The sequence below is a fragment of the Doryrhamphus excisus genome, linkage group LG2 (assembly GCF_037039965.1).
Source record: "Doryrhamphus excisus strain RoL-2023G ecotype Guam linkage group LG2, RoL_Dexc_Guam_v1.1, whole genome shotgun sequence".
In the NCBI taxonomy this organism is placed as follows: Eukaryota; Metazoa; Chordata; class Actinopteri; order Syngnathiformes; family Syngnathidae; genus Doryrhamphus; species Doryrhamphus excisus.
The window spans coordinates 5,924,733-5,940,531 of NC_136358.1; the positions used below are offsets into that span (position 1 = coordinate 5,924,733).

Here is a 15,799-nt window from a genome sequence, read left to right on the forward strand (position 1 = left end):
GACCAGTCCAGGGTGTACCCCGCCTCTCGCCCGAAGACAGCTGGGAGAGGCTCCAGCACCCCCCGCGACCCTTGTGAGGAAAAAGCGGTAGAAAATGAATGAACGAATGAATATAAGGTTTAATAATTAGATCAATTAAAGGCATTGTCTACATTGGTTTGGTTCTGCATGGGGGCGCCAAACCTCCAAAACTGTATATTTAATAAATGCAAGGTTTTGATTGACTGCCACCAGCAACGGAGCTAGGGGGGGCCGTGGCCACCCTTGGTCATTCTCCTGCCACTGCTTGAATTTGCATTTCACAGCAGCACACAACTTCAAGTGGATGAGCGATCAATAAAACAGCGCCTTGCAAGAACTGCAAGCGGTAGGTATGTTTTCCATCATTACTTTGGTTGGTTCCAGCGAGGTTTTATCACTATGCTGACTAACTTCAATTCTGAAGTGTGATTCGGCACATAAATCTGTTAATAATGGAAGCTGAGTGGGTATGTAAACAACCATGTCCTCGGCACACTGCTCAGCTATTAAGCTCCAAAAGCAGTGGCGGAGCTATGGGGTGGACAGTGGTGGCCATGGCCACCCCCATTGGCCACCTAGAAAATTCAGATATCAACTTATTGTCACCCCTACGTCTCGCCTTGGCCATCCCAAGTTTTTAAAAATCTGGCTGTGCCACTGCTGGCACATTTTAATTTTTTAAAAAACCATCCTACCAATCAACAAATACAGTAACCGGGACAAACACATAACAACTTTTTTTCCACTATCTTATTATTATTAACTATTGTACAAAAGTAAGTACGTATGTTAGAGTTTGCAGGTGATTTGATTAGAACCTGTCATGCTGAATTGAAGCTCATGCATCCACCAAAAGCTCACAAACTTGAGTGTCAACTCCTCCTTACATCTCGGCGGGGGCTTGCTGACCATCTCCGCGACGCACCTCCGCAGCCGACCCACTCTGACCTCCAGCGCGCCGGAGCGGCGGCACACGGACACCAGCTCGCCCTCCAGTTCCTCCAGGATGCCCACCGAGTGGCGGGACAGGTCCGAGAGCTGGCAGAGCACCGAGGCTAGGGTGAAGGCGCACACGTCCGCCAGGTCCCCGAACGTCTGTTGCAGTCTCCCTTCTCCTCCTACACCGGGTTTGCACACATCCCTGGGCAGGACCGTCCGCTTACAAAAAGGCATACTTGCTTGGATATCTCCCACCTCCGAAAGAAAGAACAAAACTCCGCAGGTGGTCAAGTTATATCCCCGTGATCCGTCTCTCTCCCGCCGGCGCACGGACGCATGCTCCGGGTATTCGGGGGTCAAAAAGTCCGCTTTGGTTGGAGAGCTTCGAAGCAGGCTGTGCGTCGTGCGTCCTCATTGCCAAGCTTTTCTCTCTCTTTTTTTTTTTTACCCTAAAGCCGTCTTCAGCTGGTGTGAAGATGTCAAACCTTCCAAATTCCGGTGCGTCCTTTCAAAATGAAAGCCTGGAGTCGGCGTTCAAGTAATGCCACCGCATCCTTACGAGTCTTTAAAAGAACGTTATTCATTCATTTTCTACCACTTTTTCCTCACGAGGGTCGTGGGGGGTGCTGGAGCCAAACAACCATTCACACTCACACCTATGGACAATTTGGAGTCGCCAATTAACCTAGCATGTTTTTGGAATGTGGGAGGAAACCGGAGTACCCGGAGAAAACCCACGCATGCACAGAGAGAACATGCAAACTCCAAACACAGAGATGGCCGAGGGTGGAATTGAACCCTGGTCTCCTAGCTGTGAGGTCTGCGCGCTAACCACTAGACCGCGGTGCCACCTAAAAGAACGTTATATGCTTTATAATTATAGTTACACATATGCATATTCACAATTTGCACCACTGGAAGAGGTGGGCTTCAGAGACCCCACTGGACGAGGCCCCAAGCCCCCTGGACAACCAGACACCATCTGTAATATAAATAAACAAACAATGACAATAGTCTAAAAGCCAAAACCCATAAGCCTGTGATTGGCTGGCGACCAGTAGAGGGTGTACACCGCCGCTCACCCAAAGTCAGCTGGGATAGGCTCCAGCATACCCAATCTACCCTAATGAGGATAAGTTGCATAGAAAATGGATGGATGGATTCCAAATAAGGCTGGAAAAAATTAACACTCAATAGCACAAAGCCAAATGCTCAGTGTGGCGACACATGGCTCTTACTGTAAAAAGTTTGGACCCCCTGGCCTATTGTGAGTACGCCCCTAAGTTTATTTTGTAGTGCTTTTATTTTGAAGGTTCCCCTGCACTCCCTCCTACAGCTTGACATTGCTATGAGGTGTGCAACAGTCTGGTGTTTCCCCAAATGTAGGAGAGGAGGGAGGTCTGGGTGTTTGTTTTCAGAGAGCAGTGAACATGTCCCTGAATGCAACACACATGCACAAAAAAAAACCTGTCATTGACTTGCATTGGCCAAAAGGAGGCCTTGCGTTTGCATGGTGTTTTGGGGACATGTCTTTTGAAGTATTTCAAGTCAAATTTTAATATTCAACCAATTTCCTTCAGTTTGCTTGGGTTATTGTGTTAACCTACCCTTTGACCTTCATATGTCTTTGCAAACTTCAATGGATATCAGGCCACAATTCAGCAACAACTTTCTTATTTCTGTTCTTCCCAAGTACAACTCTCCACCCCTTCCTTAAAAAAAACATCTGGCCATCAAGTGCACCCCTCGGGCCCCCTCAAGAACCCCTCCCAGACATGAAATTGGCCCACCGAAATGTTTTTGTTCAAGCAGTCTGTTATGGATAAAGAAGGGGGTGGGGGGCTGGAATTTCAACATAAACCACCCTTTGACACAATTGAAAACACCAATATGAGAAACTTGACTGAAATGTGAGGGCGTGTCCACATGACATCATTCAGAAACTGCCACAGCTCAACACATCCAGCAATCCATTGCCACGGTAACCAACTGGCTTTATCCACCAGCATCCTGGCAGGGTTGTCAAGACGCTCCTGTATCAACAGGAGACACTCAAGCTAGTCACATACAGCCAAGTGATTAGAAGCAGCTGTCTACACTACAAATGTCAGCAAAAGACCAGCAGGGGGAGTACACGCATTTTCAAGCAGAAGCTCTGACGTAGGTCCAGAGCTCAGAATGGGAAGCCCCCCCCATAAGTGAAGTATTGGCGTCGCCTACGATGTTACCTGCCCGTTTCTAAAAATGACATTCAGATGGTACCAAATTTTAAGCATAATGGTGCAATATTACAGTGTCCTGTTGGACAGGCACGGCCGAATAAGCATGCACATGCAGTGTGTGCCAGGCCAGGTTTCCGAGGCGCAGAGCAGACTGGATCTCCGCAGTGGCCATATGGACTGATACTGGATTCAGAACAGTGAGGCAGAAGGATGGATGAAGCGGGGGGATGAAGTGAGAGATGGATGGGTAGATGAGGTAGGAACAGATGCAAAGGAAGATGTAGGCCGGGAGAAAGATCAAAAACGCCTTGATGGGGGAAATACTGAAATATGAAAAAGCAAACATCACAGCAGGATATAAAACTACTGAATGCCAGGATGAAAACAGCAAAAGGAAATGGTGCTTTCCGACTTGGCAATATTAGGTCACTTTCTGAAGAGGGGGGAGGAAAAAAAAAAAAAAAAAGACTTGTATGTTTTGTAAATAACATTTTATTTTGAAAACCAGGGTTCAGGTTGTTCTGCCATTTTAGCTACTGGCCTGCTTGGCGGCCAGCCTCTTGTCTCTCTCCTCAGCGATGGTCAGGCGGATTCCCTTTCCTCTGGGGATGGACACCCATGGCTTGTTGCCCTGGAGATGAGACGAGGGGATGGTGGACACAAGGAATTGTTTGATCACTTTTGTGGCGGAAGCATGTGTCGCTTGTAATCATTGTAGCAGATGCATGTAGCTTGAACCATTTAATGTAATGTGCCGAGGAGCTCAGAACTTCTTAGAGGTTTACATTTTTTCATCACTGTCAAAACTACAAATGATCATCATTGCCCCAGGTCTTTCCCATTTCTAACAGCACGTGTTCTAATAAAGCTTGTGATGATTAATTCAATGAGTTGAATAGTTTTGGTTCTCACCTTGCCAATGACAAAGATGTTGGAGAGTCTGGTGGCAAAACTGTTGCCTGTGCTATCCTTGACGTGGACCACGTCAAAGGAGCCGGGGTGGCGCTCCCTGTTGGTGATGATGCCAATACGACCCAAGTTAGCGCCACCAGTCACCATGCACATGTTACCTGCAGGGGGTAGAGAGGGACAAACTTGAGCAAACCTGATTGTGTTTGCAAGAGGAGATCCTTTGCCCACGGACTAACCAGTATCAAACTTGATGAAATCTGTGATCTTGCCAGATTCCAGATCAATGCGCACTGTGTCGTTGACCTTGATGAGGGGGTCGGGGTAGCGAATGGTGCGGGCATCGTGCGTCACCAGGTGAGGGATCCCCTTGGTGCCAATGAGGATCTTCTTCACCTTACAGAGCTTGTACTGCAGAGCAAGAGTTACATTTTGAACAACGCAAACCTCAAATTGATTCAAAACAAGCAAAACATTTATTACCTTGGCCTCCTCGGCAGTGATGCGGTGGACGGTGAAACGGCCTTTCACATCGTAGATCAGACGGAAGTGCTCACCTGTCTTCTCAATGCTGATTACATCTGGAAAGAAAACGTTTTGGCTCAACTTTCCTAAATTGTATACATCTACAGTAGGGTTGGTCGATATGGACCTCAACATGTACAACAATATTTTTGGGATGTATCATGATATAATTCACCGCTTAATATATACATTTATCTTGTATAAAAAGCTACAAAACTTGAGCCATATAACAAAATACACTCATGTTGGTAAAGTGGCTACCTTTTTTTTTTTCTTTTTTCAAATGGGATGTCGGCCTCTGCACACATTGCGACTAAATCAACAAACTAATGCCTGTGATTGTGATTAAGATGTAGTCACCAGCTATGAACGGGAAACCAGCAAGTACATAAGAGTTGAGAGTAAGAATAAAAGTTGTTATGAAATGCTTCTATACTATTATTGCAATAGCCTGCAATTTCAGCTAATCCTGCAACTCACATCACACCTGGGGGTGTCATGGGACATTCAGTTCAGGAGATGATACAACATTGGTTCTTTGAATCCGATGCAGGATTTTAACTTTATGAAGTGTAATTGAAAACATAAGCCAGTAAACGATGTATGACTGACACTGATTTATTATACTATTATACCCTACTCAGCTTTTCATTTATCAATGCTCGACACACCACAACTGACATTTTAACACTTATACAAACAAACTTTTTTTAATCTTTGAAACAGTCTTAAAAATCCTGAATCTCAGTGTGACCACTAGATAGCAGTGTTGACATGTTTTGTGGTGAACTTTATTTTATTTTACAATTTTTTCTAGTGCTTATAAAAAATGTTTTCTACTAGTAGATTGATGCCTCCAGCAAATATTGTATTACAAGACGACGAACAGGCTCAGTACCCACGCAAGGATTGCTGTGACATTTATGTGTGCTAACATCGGCCTAGTTAGTCATGCTGGATTTTAGTCCTGGTGCTCATGTGAGCATATCTACGGTATTCACTTGGCAGAAAATCTCTCACCTAAAGATGGATAATATCATGGAAATTTAAAAAATATACATCTTCTCCATGTCCCCTAAGGAGGCAACGCAAATGACACCACCTCCGAAATAGCTAAACAGTGGAAAAAGTGGCACTTTCATAGACAATTTTAAGTTGAAAGCCTGACATTAGGGCATTTGGCTACCATTTAGTTACCATGGTGATACAGCTACTTTAACAGAGATACCTTTGCTAACAGGTAAGTTTTGCTTTCCACTAAACTCGATTCGCAGAATACACTGCCAAAGGTGAGAGAGTTAACACTCGTGCCATCTATGGCCGACTTTTGATAAAACCGCAAATGCCTGTGGTTTGGAAACTGACTTTCATACAATCCTATGCCTTTAAACTGGTAATCAGCCAACGTCTAACAATCACAAATGTAAATATAAATAACAGCCTACGTTTGTAGGAAGCTTGTGAAGTGTTCAAGAACACAATATATGCACTATATAAGCATCTGCATTACCGACCAGTGTCCAGGGTGTACCCCACCTCTAACCTAAAGTCTACTGGGATAGGCTCCAGCATACCCCGCGACTGATGGATAAGCGGCATTTTCATTAAACTGTGCGTGAACTAGCCCAAAACCTACATCACAGGTACTCAAGTAAAATTTTAACAGAAAATGTTGTCAAATTAAGGTACAAAACTCTGCTTTCCCCATGACTTGTGTCGCAGCAGTTATTTTACAGGCATGACTTTATTTTGAAAGCCGACTTTACCAAATACATGAAGTGTTTTGAGTTTTTTTTCCAAGTGAGGCCAAAGGTCAGAATTACTGCTAATAAAGAAGCTTCCATGTGGAATACACCATATGTTTTGACCCCAATATTCAAGATCCAACTTAATTTGTTTTGTCCTTTCCCTCAGTATATATATCATTATTTCCTTTCCACCCATTCATTCCTCTGTGTTGGTTGTAGTTAAGAGTTGCAATGTCTTGGCACAAGCGCACAGAATTAACTAGCTGGTCACGTCGAAAGAAATTGCCATCATCTAATTTTAATGGCCGAGTACGTCAGGGTCAGTAGCACTAAATTCATCATTGCTCCAACTAGAAGCGAAAAAAAAACAATGGATGTCGGACTTACCCATGAATCCAGCGGGGTAGGTGATGTCAGTGCGGACTTTTCCGTCAACTTTGATGAACCTTTGCATGCAGATTTTCTTCACCTCGTCCCCAGTCAGGGCATACTTGAGACGGTTCCTCAGGAAGATAATGAGGGGCAGGCACTCTCTCAGCTTGTGTGGACCAGTGGAAGGACGAGGCGCCTGGAGGACAAAATGATACAGAAGAACTGATTTGATAGAACGGCTCTTGCAATACATGCTATTACTATTTTAGCAAACAGCATGACTTTCAAAAGTGCAGCACATTGCATTAATCGAAACATCACTGTAACACCTATACATCAGTTCTGTTTGATCAACTTGATGGAAATGCTACTTACAAACACACCAGTGAGCTTGTCAAGCATCCAGTGCTTTGGCGTAGCAACGCGCTTCAGGTGCTTCTTCGGTCCTCTGGCCTGGAAGAAAAAAAAACACAAATCTTATTACAGCACAGCCGCCACAATCTTTAGTACTACACATGCTAGCCGACCTCCGCCTAGCCAGGTTAGCGTTCATTAGCATTACATGAGCAAAGCCGGCTACGGCCTGTTGAGCAGGGTATGCTTAAAAAGCAACCATTTGACTTTTTTTCTGCCCGTCGGTAACAAGAAGTAGAATTGAATGATTGAAGCAGAGTTTTTAATGTGTCTATTTCAATCAGTAAAACGTCGCTTATCCGGTTAGCATAGCAGCAGCAATGCCACATAGCTTACGGACGTCTCAGAAACGAGCCTCAAATAAAAAATTAGCAACACTTCGCTTGTCTTAAATATTGACGTTTACAATATCGTAAGTCGTTATATTATAAGACTGAAAGTGTATGATTGTGTAAATACAAATTCAGAGACTGATGTTTGACGATAATTTCGGCGAAGAACAACAGCTAGAAACTGCTCACCATGTTGGAGTCTGCGGGGAAAAGGATCTTCAAGCTTCCGGTATGGGAAAATAAGGCCGCGTACGGAATAGTAGGAGGGACAAAATTAAGCAAACGGAAAAGCGTTTACGTTATTTTCAGGACAATTCATATATTAATGAACACAGTAAAAAAAATCACATTTAATTGTCGTGTTTGTAAACTGTGAGGTCGCAGGATGAATGAGTACAAATATTTAGTGGCAGCTGAATCACATTGTTGATAATTTGATAAATATAAAAAATAACAAGACTGAATATTTTTCAGTGTATTTCAATTAGACCGCCATTATTCAATGAACTAAATACAGTTAATAACAACAACGAAATATAACACTCTCGGCCAGGTGTAGTTGTAATTACATATGCTCACCACTATGAGGCAGCATCGATCTGTACTGCATTAGTGAAGCACTCCTTTGTAACTTGAAGGCATAATGTGGTGTTCCAATCTTTGTATAACCTCACATACAGGTCAGTAGCATCAGATGATACATATTCTAGTATATGTACAGGGATATATTTATTTTGTGAGATGATTAACTGTAACATGGAATGTTTTTGTTGCAACTGAGTGATGAATTACAACAGCAGCATGTTTTTTTTTCTGTGATCAACTTTATTTCGCATTCTTCATCGTGATATTAATCATTCTCACATGAGGATATGGTGAGCAAAAGTGCATTTTCACAATCATCATTCATAGAAAGATAAACAAAACAAGAAACAGATAGCAATTGACAGACAAGAAAATAAGACTCTGATGTACACGTCCAAAGGTAAATACAACAAGTTCAGAGTCTACTTTGGTTAAACAAGTGATTCATTAGGAGACCTGGTTGAATACTGTCAATGCTTTACACACGTGTCATTGTATGTGATGGTATACTACATACATGTATTATATACCAGAATTCCAGTTCATTACACCTATTTTGGTTCTGAAGGCCTCTGAAGGGGGGCGGTGAAGGAAAAGAAAGGGAAATGAAGGGCTTCCTCAGACGACGCAAACTACAAAAAAAAAATCTCTGCAGAGGAGTGGACGGGGGGGAGGATTCGGGGGTTACACAGCAGAAATAACATTCTCTCAGCTGGGATTAAGGCAGCAATGCAAAACAACACAGTCGGCCAGCAAAACACGAAGGCCGCTTTGGTGAAGAAACAACCTTGATGACCCCCTCAACCTAATTCATTACGTGCACAGAAGCCTTCGTTGTCCTGAAGTCCAGATGGATATCAGCTACTGTCTTAAATAACATGTTCTATGTTCTGCTTGAACTAAATTCAAACAAGAAGCAGAAAACGGGGAGTGCACACAGATAACCGTGTCTCAGACAATTACTTTCCTTGTGAGAGAGAGAGAGAGAGAGAGAGAGAGAGAGAAAGAGAGAGAGAATGAGGAGGCTCTTTCCCGTGAGAGCACAGTGGAATATTGTCCATTGAGAAAACAGGAAGCTTACTGTTGGTCATCTCGCCGTCTCTCATAATAAAGTCACGCATCCCACTTTCATGTCGCTGCAGCGCTCCGAGGCCCGATGGGGCCAACAGGTGTCTCTTTGTGTTTCAATCCGTCAGCTTGTTCTCATTAAGCCTCCACCGTGGAAAGGAAATAGGAGACAGCAATGGCTCCTTGTGTCTCCTCCTCGCATGCTTCCTTTCCTTCAAAATAAAAGAGGCACTCATCCCGTTGCATGGTCGGTTTCATCAGGAAAAATGCACTCGTTTGATTAAAGAGGACAAAGGCCTTGAAAGTTTCTTGAAAAAAAAAGTCTCTGAATGGTCTCTTTGACAGTCAGGACAAAAATGAACCTCTTTTGGTTGTGGTGGGTCAGCAGCCAGCCTGCACGTCTGACATGAAGTCAAACTCGTTTTGGCCCAGCCAGAGTTCAGGCAGCTCATTAGCTCGGTCCAGTCCGAACTCCACCACCAAAGACATGAGAACCTCCTCATCTACAAGGTCAAAGTCGATGACTCCACTTGGACCAGAGTTCTGCGTCCCCATACCGATGCCGACACCCATCCCCCCACCGCCAAGGCCCCCAGCGGGCCCCAGGATCTGGTTTCCACTGCCGAGAGGCGACACGGCGAATCCCCTTTGCATGCCGCTAGGCGTCAAATGTCCCGTAGAGGACCCGGCCAGGTTCTGGTAGTGTGAGTTGAGCTTCTGCAGCTGCATGCTGGCGATGAGGTGTGGCCCCGTCTGGAGGCAGAAAGGCTGGGACTTGGGGGCCACCGCTAAGGGTGACACAGGTGACGAGGCACTGGAGGACGGGGAGAAAGGCCCGACGGAGGTTTTGGAGGAAGGGTAGTGGAAGTTGAGAGGAGAAGAGGAAGTGGAGAGGTCCTTCATCGCAGCGTGGGCGTTGCCGGGGAGCAGCAGTGAGGTCATCACCGAGTCAGGCCAGAACCTGCAGGAGACAACACAACCACGTGTTAGCTATTTAAGGCTAAAACATAACATTCCCTCAGAAATCACAAAAATAACAATCATAGCAATCCCCAGTGGCATTGAGTAGCATGGATGGCATCACAGTGCTGTGTGTTATTATTATTATTATTATTTTGGTTTACTTTCGGGCGGCACGGTGGTCGAGTGGTTAGCACGCTGACCTCACAGCTAGGAGACCAGGGTTCAATTCCACTCTCGGCCATCTCTGTGTGGAGTTTGCATGTTCTCCCCGTGCATGCGTGGGTTTTCTCCGGGTACTCCGGTTTCCTCCCACATTCCAAAAACATGCTAGGTTAATTGGCGACTCCAAATTGTCCATAGGTATGAATGTGAGTGTGAATGGTTGTTTGTCTATATGTGCCCTGTGATTGGCTGGCGACCAGTCCTGGGTGTACCTGGGTGTACTCTCGCCCCAAGACAGCTGGGATAGGCTCCAGCAACCCCCGCGAGCCTCATGAGGAAAAAGCGGTAGAAAATGAATGAATGAATGAATGAATGAATGAATGAATGCCCTGTGATTGGCTGGCGACCAGTCCAGGGTGTAACCCCCTCTCGCCCCAAGACAGCTGGGATAGGCTCCAGCAACCCCCGCGACCCTCGTGAGGAAAAAGCGGTAGAAAATGAATGAATGAATGAATGGTTTACTTTCCTATAGTAACATTTAATTGATGTTACTAACTAATTGTTTACAATACATTTTGATGGGAAGGCTTGATGACACAATTAACTGATTACTTCTAATCTCTTGACCCAGACCAGTACACTGGAGTGATCCGGGTGTTGATATTCAATTCAATGGAATGATTAGGCCGCATCCCGCCACCGCAACAAAGCCAATGCGGAGACTTTTTCGCGTCTTGTGACCCTGGTGACAAAATTGAAGTCAGAGCCGCCTGGGAAACGTACAACAACCTCTGACCACATGACTCGCTCCACCCAGACTGTGTGTGTGTGTGTGTGTGTGTGTGTGTGAAGTCTGCTTTTTCTCATGATCTATCAAGTGGCAAATTAAGCACGAAAGGCCCCACGGGGACGAACAGGCTAAGGGAATGTTTATAGGCACTAAGTGTGAGCGTGAACAGGGGTCCCAACACAACAGTGCCTTTGATTGGGTCACATTGCGGGATAAATACATAAGAGTGTGTCAGCAGCATAAAAGTGTGTGAAGACAAACAAACATGCACCCCCATCAGCCCCCCCCCCCCATGTCCTCCTGGCTCCCTCCCCTTTCTGTTGGAGAACATAATTACAACAGGCAGGCGTGCAGCTGCACTCGACTGATAGAGTTAACACACACAATGATACCAAACAGCTGTCATTGGCAGCTCTGTGTGTGTGTGTGTACGTTTGTGTGTTCATTATTCATGATTACCGCCAGGGCCAGGCTGCACATACAGAGAAAGACATATATAAATCAAGAGGATTCAATTTCATATGCAAAAAGTTTCAAGATGGCGGATAATTGACTGCCCCATATGAACAGTGTGACTATTTCTTTTCACATGTTTATATGTTTGTGTCACTTTTCTACCCCTGAACCGCTGCACACGGAAGGTTAAAAAATTGTCAAAACATGCGCAACCACTGTGTCGCCTGTGCTATTATTTTTCTGATGAATACGCCACATGGTGGCGCTGTTATTAAACTCCAATGTTTGACCTCATTTGTTGGATTGACTTGAAATGTCTCGCACAGCTACAAAACACTCGCAAATCCCAATGGAATTTGGTACTCACTTTAAGGCAGTGGTCTCAAACATGGGGCCCAAATGTGGCCCGCAGGACACTAGTTTGAGGCCCCCGCCTTGATATGAAAGTTTAATGTTAGTGTGGCACCACGCAAGTTTGATATGGATGCTGTATGGTATCATGTACCCAGAAAAAATTATTACGTTTGATTAATGTTCATGTTAAAGGTTAAATAACTGTTAATAGTTATCCTCCCTATCCGTGTGGAAGTGGTAAGTTTTTGGCTATTTAAGTTTAAAGGAAATAACTTGGAGGCTACCGTTTAGGTCGCTAGCTCTCTAGTTTGCGAGTTAGCATGTGTCTCAAGACCCTGCAGTTGCGCAATATGTTGTAAATAAAAAGAGTATAAATGTGACTATAGTCGTGTTTTGTCATGTCTACAGGGCTTTAATAATGCTTTGTTCATTTTAATCTGAAAAAAATAATTTGTCTACCCACCAACTATATGTGGTTTCTTAAGTTTTTATTATTTGCCGTTTTATTATTATTATTATTATATTTATTTATTACTGATTGATTGATTTTCTTTATTCTTATTTATTTTTCATCTTATTTTGTGCAGAAAAATAAAAATGAAGATATTTGAGAACAGTGGAATGTTTTATCAGAGCTTTTATTGTAGAAAATCAGAACCAAAGCACTGAAAAAGTTTGTATATTTTTCTGTCTTTAATAAATGCGTTTTTTTTGGGGGGGAAAACCTGATGCGGCCCAGTCTCACCCAGACCCTAGCTCCAGTGGCCCCCAGGTAAATAGAGTTTGAGACCCCTGCTTTAAGGGGACTGACAAGCATGTGTTTAAATTTGAGATTGGTGGAAAAACATGGCAGCCATTAAGCAACATCACAAGTCATTATAGACAGTTTGTTCAGTGATTATAACACTTTGAGTATATCTATATTATCATTAAAACAGGATGTTAAAAAGCATCCAAAGTGTATCCGTGGACGGTTTTAGGAAGGATGTTGGGAAGACAGCCAATGTTTTTTCCTGTTCACAGCTGACTGTGGTGGGTGTTTTTGGTCCGCCTTTTTTATTGGCCTCCGTCAAATCCAACTGGCTCCGTCTCGATTTGGCTTATAAATGATTTTGTAGCTCGTCTAGGCTTTTGCCTTCACCGCAAATTGGTGTGCATTTGTCTAAATTGATGACTAACTTGCCTAAAAGCACAGCAAAAACAGCCATATGCATCATGTGGGACATAAACAAGCTTCTTATAGAATGCTGCCCCCAGCTGGTGTGGAGGGTGAGCTATGAATATATATTTTGCCTTTCAAAATGTGAGTGTTATTCTGAGTTTTGTTAGTTACGTAAACATAAATGCAAGCACCCACTGAAGACGTACTTCCTATGCATAATTAAAGCATGAAGTAAACTGAAACGTCCAGCCTATATAACAGTACGCTAAACTAACCTCTTACATGTTTACACCAATTGTTCTCATTTTAACAGCAACCACTGTTTGGAAAACGCTTGTGGTCCACTTCATGTAAATTTGACCCAAGGTGCAGTGCTCTGCTGGGACCGGCAAATACTTGACCTCATTTCAAGTGTTATGTCAACACTGGAGGAGCTCTCCAGTATGTGGAAACTCGCTTCTCCGTGCACAGGTTTAGCACACACAAACGGATGCATTGCACTGTACATTACAGTTCTAATGGACTAACAACCGGTAAGTGACTAACCTGCATGCAAAAGAATGGTTCCTGGTGCAGACAGGAACAGAAGATCCAGCAGCTGGAGTCCAAAGTGTGTAGATACACAACAGGTAGTTTGTGTTTGAATGGACACACTCACTGAGCTCTGTACTGAATAGAAGGGCAATAGAGACTCCCTCACTCTTTCTCTCTCTCTACACACATTCACCAACTCAGTGTGTGTGTGTGAGAGAGAGAAAGAGAGCGAGAAGTGCCAAAACAAGGAGCTGGATCAGGAGGGGGTGCATTTTATTTGAAGCTGACTGCACAATAAGCCTAAACCACAGGCACAATCTATTAACAGCTCCCCTATTATGAGTTTTTAATAATGTTTTAACAGTAAAGTGTGCCCCTATATCCTTTTTATGACCACCAAGAATTCACTCATGTGTTTTGAGAGGAGCTTAATCGTTCCAGCATTCCGAACAATCAGGGATGAGATATAAGACATCTAATGATTTCCATCTCACATGGAAGTTATGGAGGCTGGATCCAGGAGCATGCAGATTTTCATTCATTCATTCATTTTGTACCGCTTATCCTCACGAGGGTCACGGGGGTGCTGGAGCCTATCCCAGCTGTCTTCGGGCGAGAGGCAGGGTAGACCCTAAACTGGTCACCAGCCAATCACAGGGCACATATAGACAAACAACCATTCACACTCACATTCATACCTATGGACAATTTGGAGTCGCCAATTAACCTAGCATGTTTTTGGAATGTGGGAGGAAACCGGAGTACCCGGAGAAAACCCACGCATGCATGGGGAGAACATGCAAACTCCACACAGAGAATTGAACCCTGGTCTCCTAGCGCGCTAACCACTAGACCGCTGTGCCGCCTCATGCAGATTTTATTGAGAGAGTTTTTTTTTTTCAACCAAAACCAAATTTTGTTTAGCTCTAATACAATTGTACAGCAAATATCACATGACTTCAAGTAGATTCAGTCATAGCTTGTAGCCATGGCTGACAACTGTGGATAGTAACAAGGTTCATTAACATGAGTGGCAAAGGAACATTGGATCTACCATCAGTATAATGCAAATCACTGCAGAAGAAGCCACCCCAGTATTGGGGTAGGTTTTAAGATTAAGATTAAGATTAAGATATGCCTTTATTCGTCCCTTAGTGGGGAAATTTGTATTGCACAGCAGCAAGAGTACAGAAATCAGTTAAGCAGCACAAAATACACAATATAGAAAAATAAACAATATAAACAACCCAAGTATTAACAAAATCAACAGTTTTTCCCACAGTTATATACAATACAGTATGTAGATACTATGAAACGAGATGAGATATATGACCAGTCTATACACTGAGATCTTGTTAGAATTATGGAAATACTTCACATAGAACTTAGTATATTGCATTTAAAGCCCTTAATATTGCACATGGAGGTTTCACAAAGGAATAAGTTCTTTTTGACAATAGCACACAAGGTCTGTGATATTCTTGCAGGGTTTTGAATCTATGTCATTTGTAGTAAACAAAAAAAGGTTATCTCAAAAATGTAGGTGCTGAATTGTCTAAATTGCAGCATCAAGGTTAATTTTGGACAACAAACTTCTAATACACTATTGGGGCCCCTCTGAGATAGCTGCAAAATACTACAGGACCTCTTTAGAGCCGTACAGTCGCATGGACAGATGGATCCAGCTCCAGAGTTTGTCTGCTACTGGAGGGCAGATGTTCCCAGTTTGGAAGCAAACTGACACTTTTTTTTTAATCTGTGTAGCTCACCATGAGAAGGAGGTTGAGAAAGAGAAGGCTTTTATTTGCATCATGAGCACATGTTATGTCATCAGATTGGCTTCTTGTGAGTGAATGATTGCCTGTGCTGCAAAATATTACAGCAAAGTAAACTGACTTATTAAATATTTCTTTCTGGAGCAAATCCACTTTCACTGTTACACAGCATTGATATTATTTATCTTTATCGCTGCTGCCATTGTGATATACAACCACAAGTTTTTAGCAGTGACATAAATTAGGGCACAATAACACAGCAGTGAAATTGCCAATGAAATGTCGTTGCCTGGCTCCTGTGTAATAAAAAATAAATAATAAAATAAATAAAATAAAAAAAATACAAACACAAATTAAAAAAAATAAAAATAAATAAAAAATAACAAAAAAATGAAATAAAATAAAATAAAAATAAATAAATAAAAAAATAAATAAAAAATAAAAAATTAAAAATTAAAAACAAAATAA

At 43.1% G+C, this 15,799-nt stretch overlaps 3 protein-coding genes and 1 non-coding gene across 4 annotated transcripts in view; all 4 read right to left on the bottom strand.

The window, feature by feature from the left end:
- Positions 1 to 1,474, bottom strand: part of nhsl2 (NHS-like 2) — a 37,350-nt gene extending 35,876 nt beyond the window's left edge. The window contains exon 1 of the mRNA XM_058065907.2: positions 909 to 1,474. Coding sequence (XP_057921890.2) covers positions 909 to 1,194 — 286 coding nt within the window. The 5' untranslated portion in view covers positions 1,195 to 1,474. The remainder of the gene's footprint in view (positions 1 to 908) is intronic.
- A 2,177-nt stretch (positions 1,475 to 3,651) lies between these two features.
- rps4x (ribosomal protein S4 X-linked) lies at positions 3,652 to 7,746 on the bottom strand. The gene is made up of 7 exons (XM_058068862.2): positions 7,672 to 7,746; positions 7,112 to 7,189; positions 6,752 to 6,932; positions 4,575 to 4,672; positions 4,331 to 4,502; positions 4,095 to 4,252; positions 3,652 to 3,813 (listed from the first exon to the last, which is right to left on the bottom strand). The coding sequence occupies exons 1-7, from the start codon at positions 7,672 to 7,674 to the stop codon at positions 3,712 to 3,714; spliced, it is 792 nt and encodes a 263-aa protein (XP_057924845.1). The 5' UTR covers positions 7,675 to 7,746; the 3' UTR covers positions 3,652 to 3,711.
- LOC131126996 (small nucleolar RNA SNORD61) lies at positions 3,942 to 4,008 on the bottom strand. The gene has a single exon (XR_009129484.2). It is a non-coding gene; the product is annotated as a small nucleolar RNA SNORD61 (small nucleolar RNA).
- A 572-nt stretch (positions 7,747 to 8,318) lies between the features above and the next one.
- cited1 (Cbp/p300-interacting transactivator, with Glu/Asp-rich carboxy-terminal domain, 1) lies at positions 8,319 to 13,702 on the bottom strand. Its single transcript, XM_058067591.2, has 2 exons — positions 13,569 to 13,702; positions 8,319 to 10,096 (listed from the first exon to the last, which is right to left on the bottom strand). Exon 2 carries the CDS (start codon positions 10,075 to 10,077, stop codon positions 9,517 to 9,519), a length of 561 nt encoding a protein of 186 aa, XP_057923574.2. The 5' UTR covers positions 10,078 to 10,096; positions 13,569 to 13,702; the 3' UTR covers positions 8,319 to 9,516.
- Positions 13,703 to 15,799: the final 2,097 nt, after the last annotated feature.

What these genes read in the sequence shown, in the direction of transcription:
- rps4x (XM_058068862.2), bottom strand. An exon ending in ACAAGCTCACTGGTGTGTTT is followed by an intron (nt 6,933 to 7,111) that starts GTAAGTAGCATT and finishes TTTGTCCTCCAG; the next exon opens with GCGCCTCGTCCTTCCACTGG. An exon ending in TTTCATCAAGTTTGATACTG is followed by an intron (nt 4,253 to 4,330) that starts GTTAGTCCGTGG and finishes TACCCCCTGCAG; the next exon opens with GTAACATGTGCATGGTGACT.
- cited1 (XM_058067591.2), bottom strand. Translation starts at nt 10,077, where the DNA reads ATGACCTCACTGCTGCTCCCCGGCAACGCCCACGCTGCGATGAAGGAC.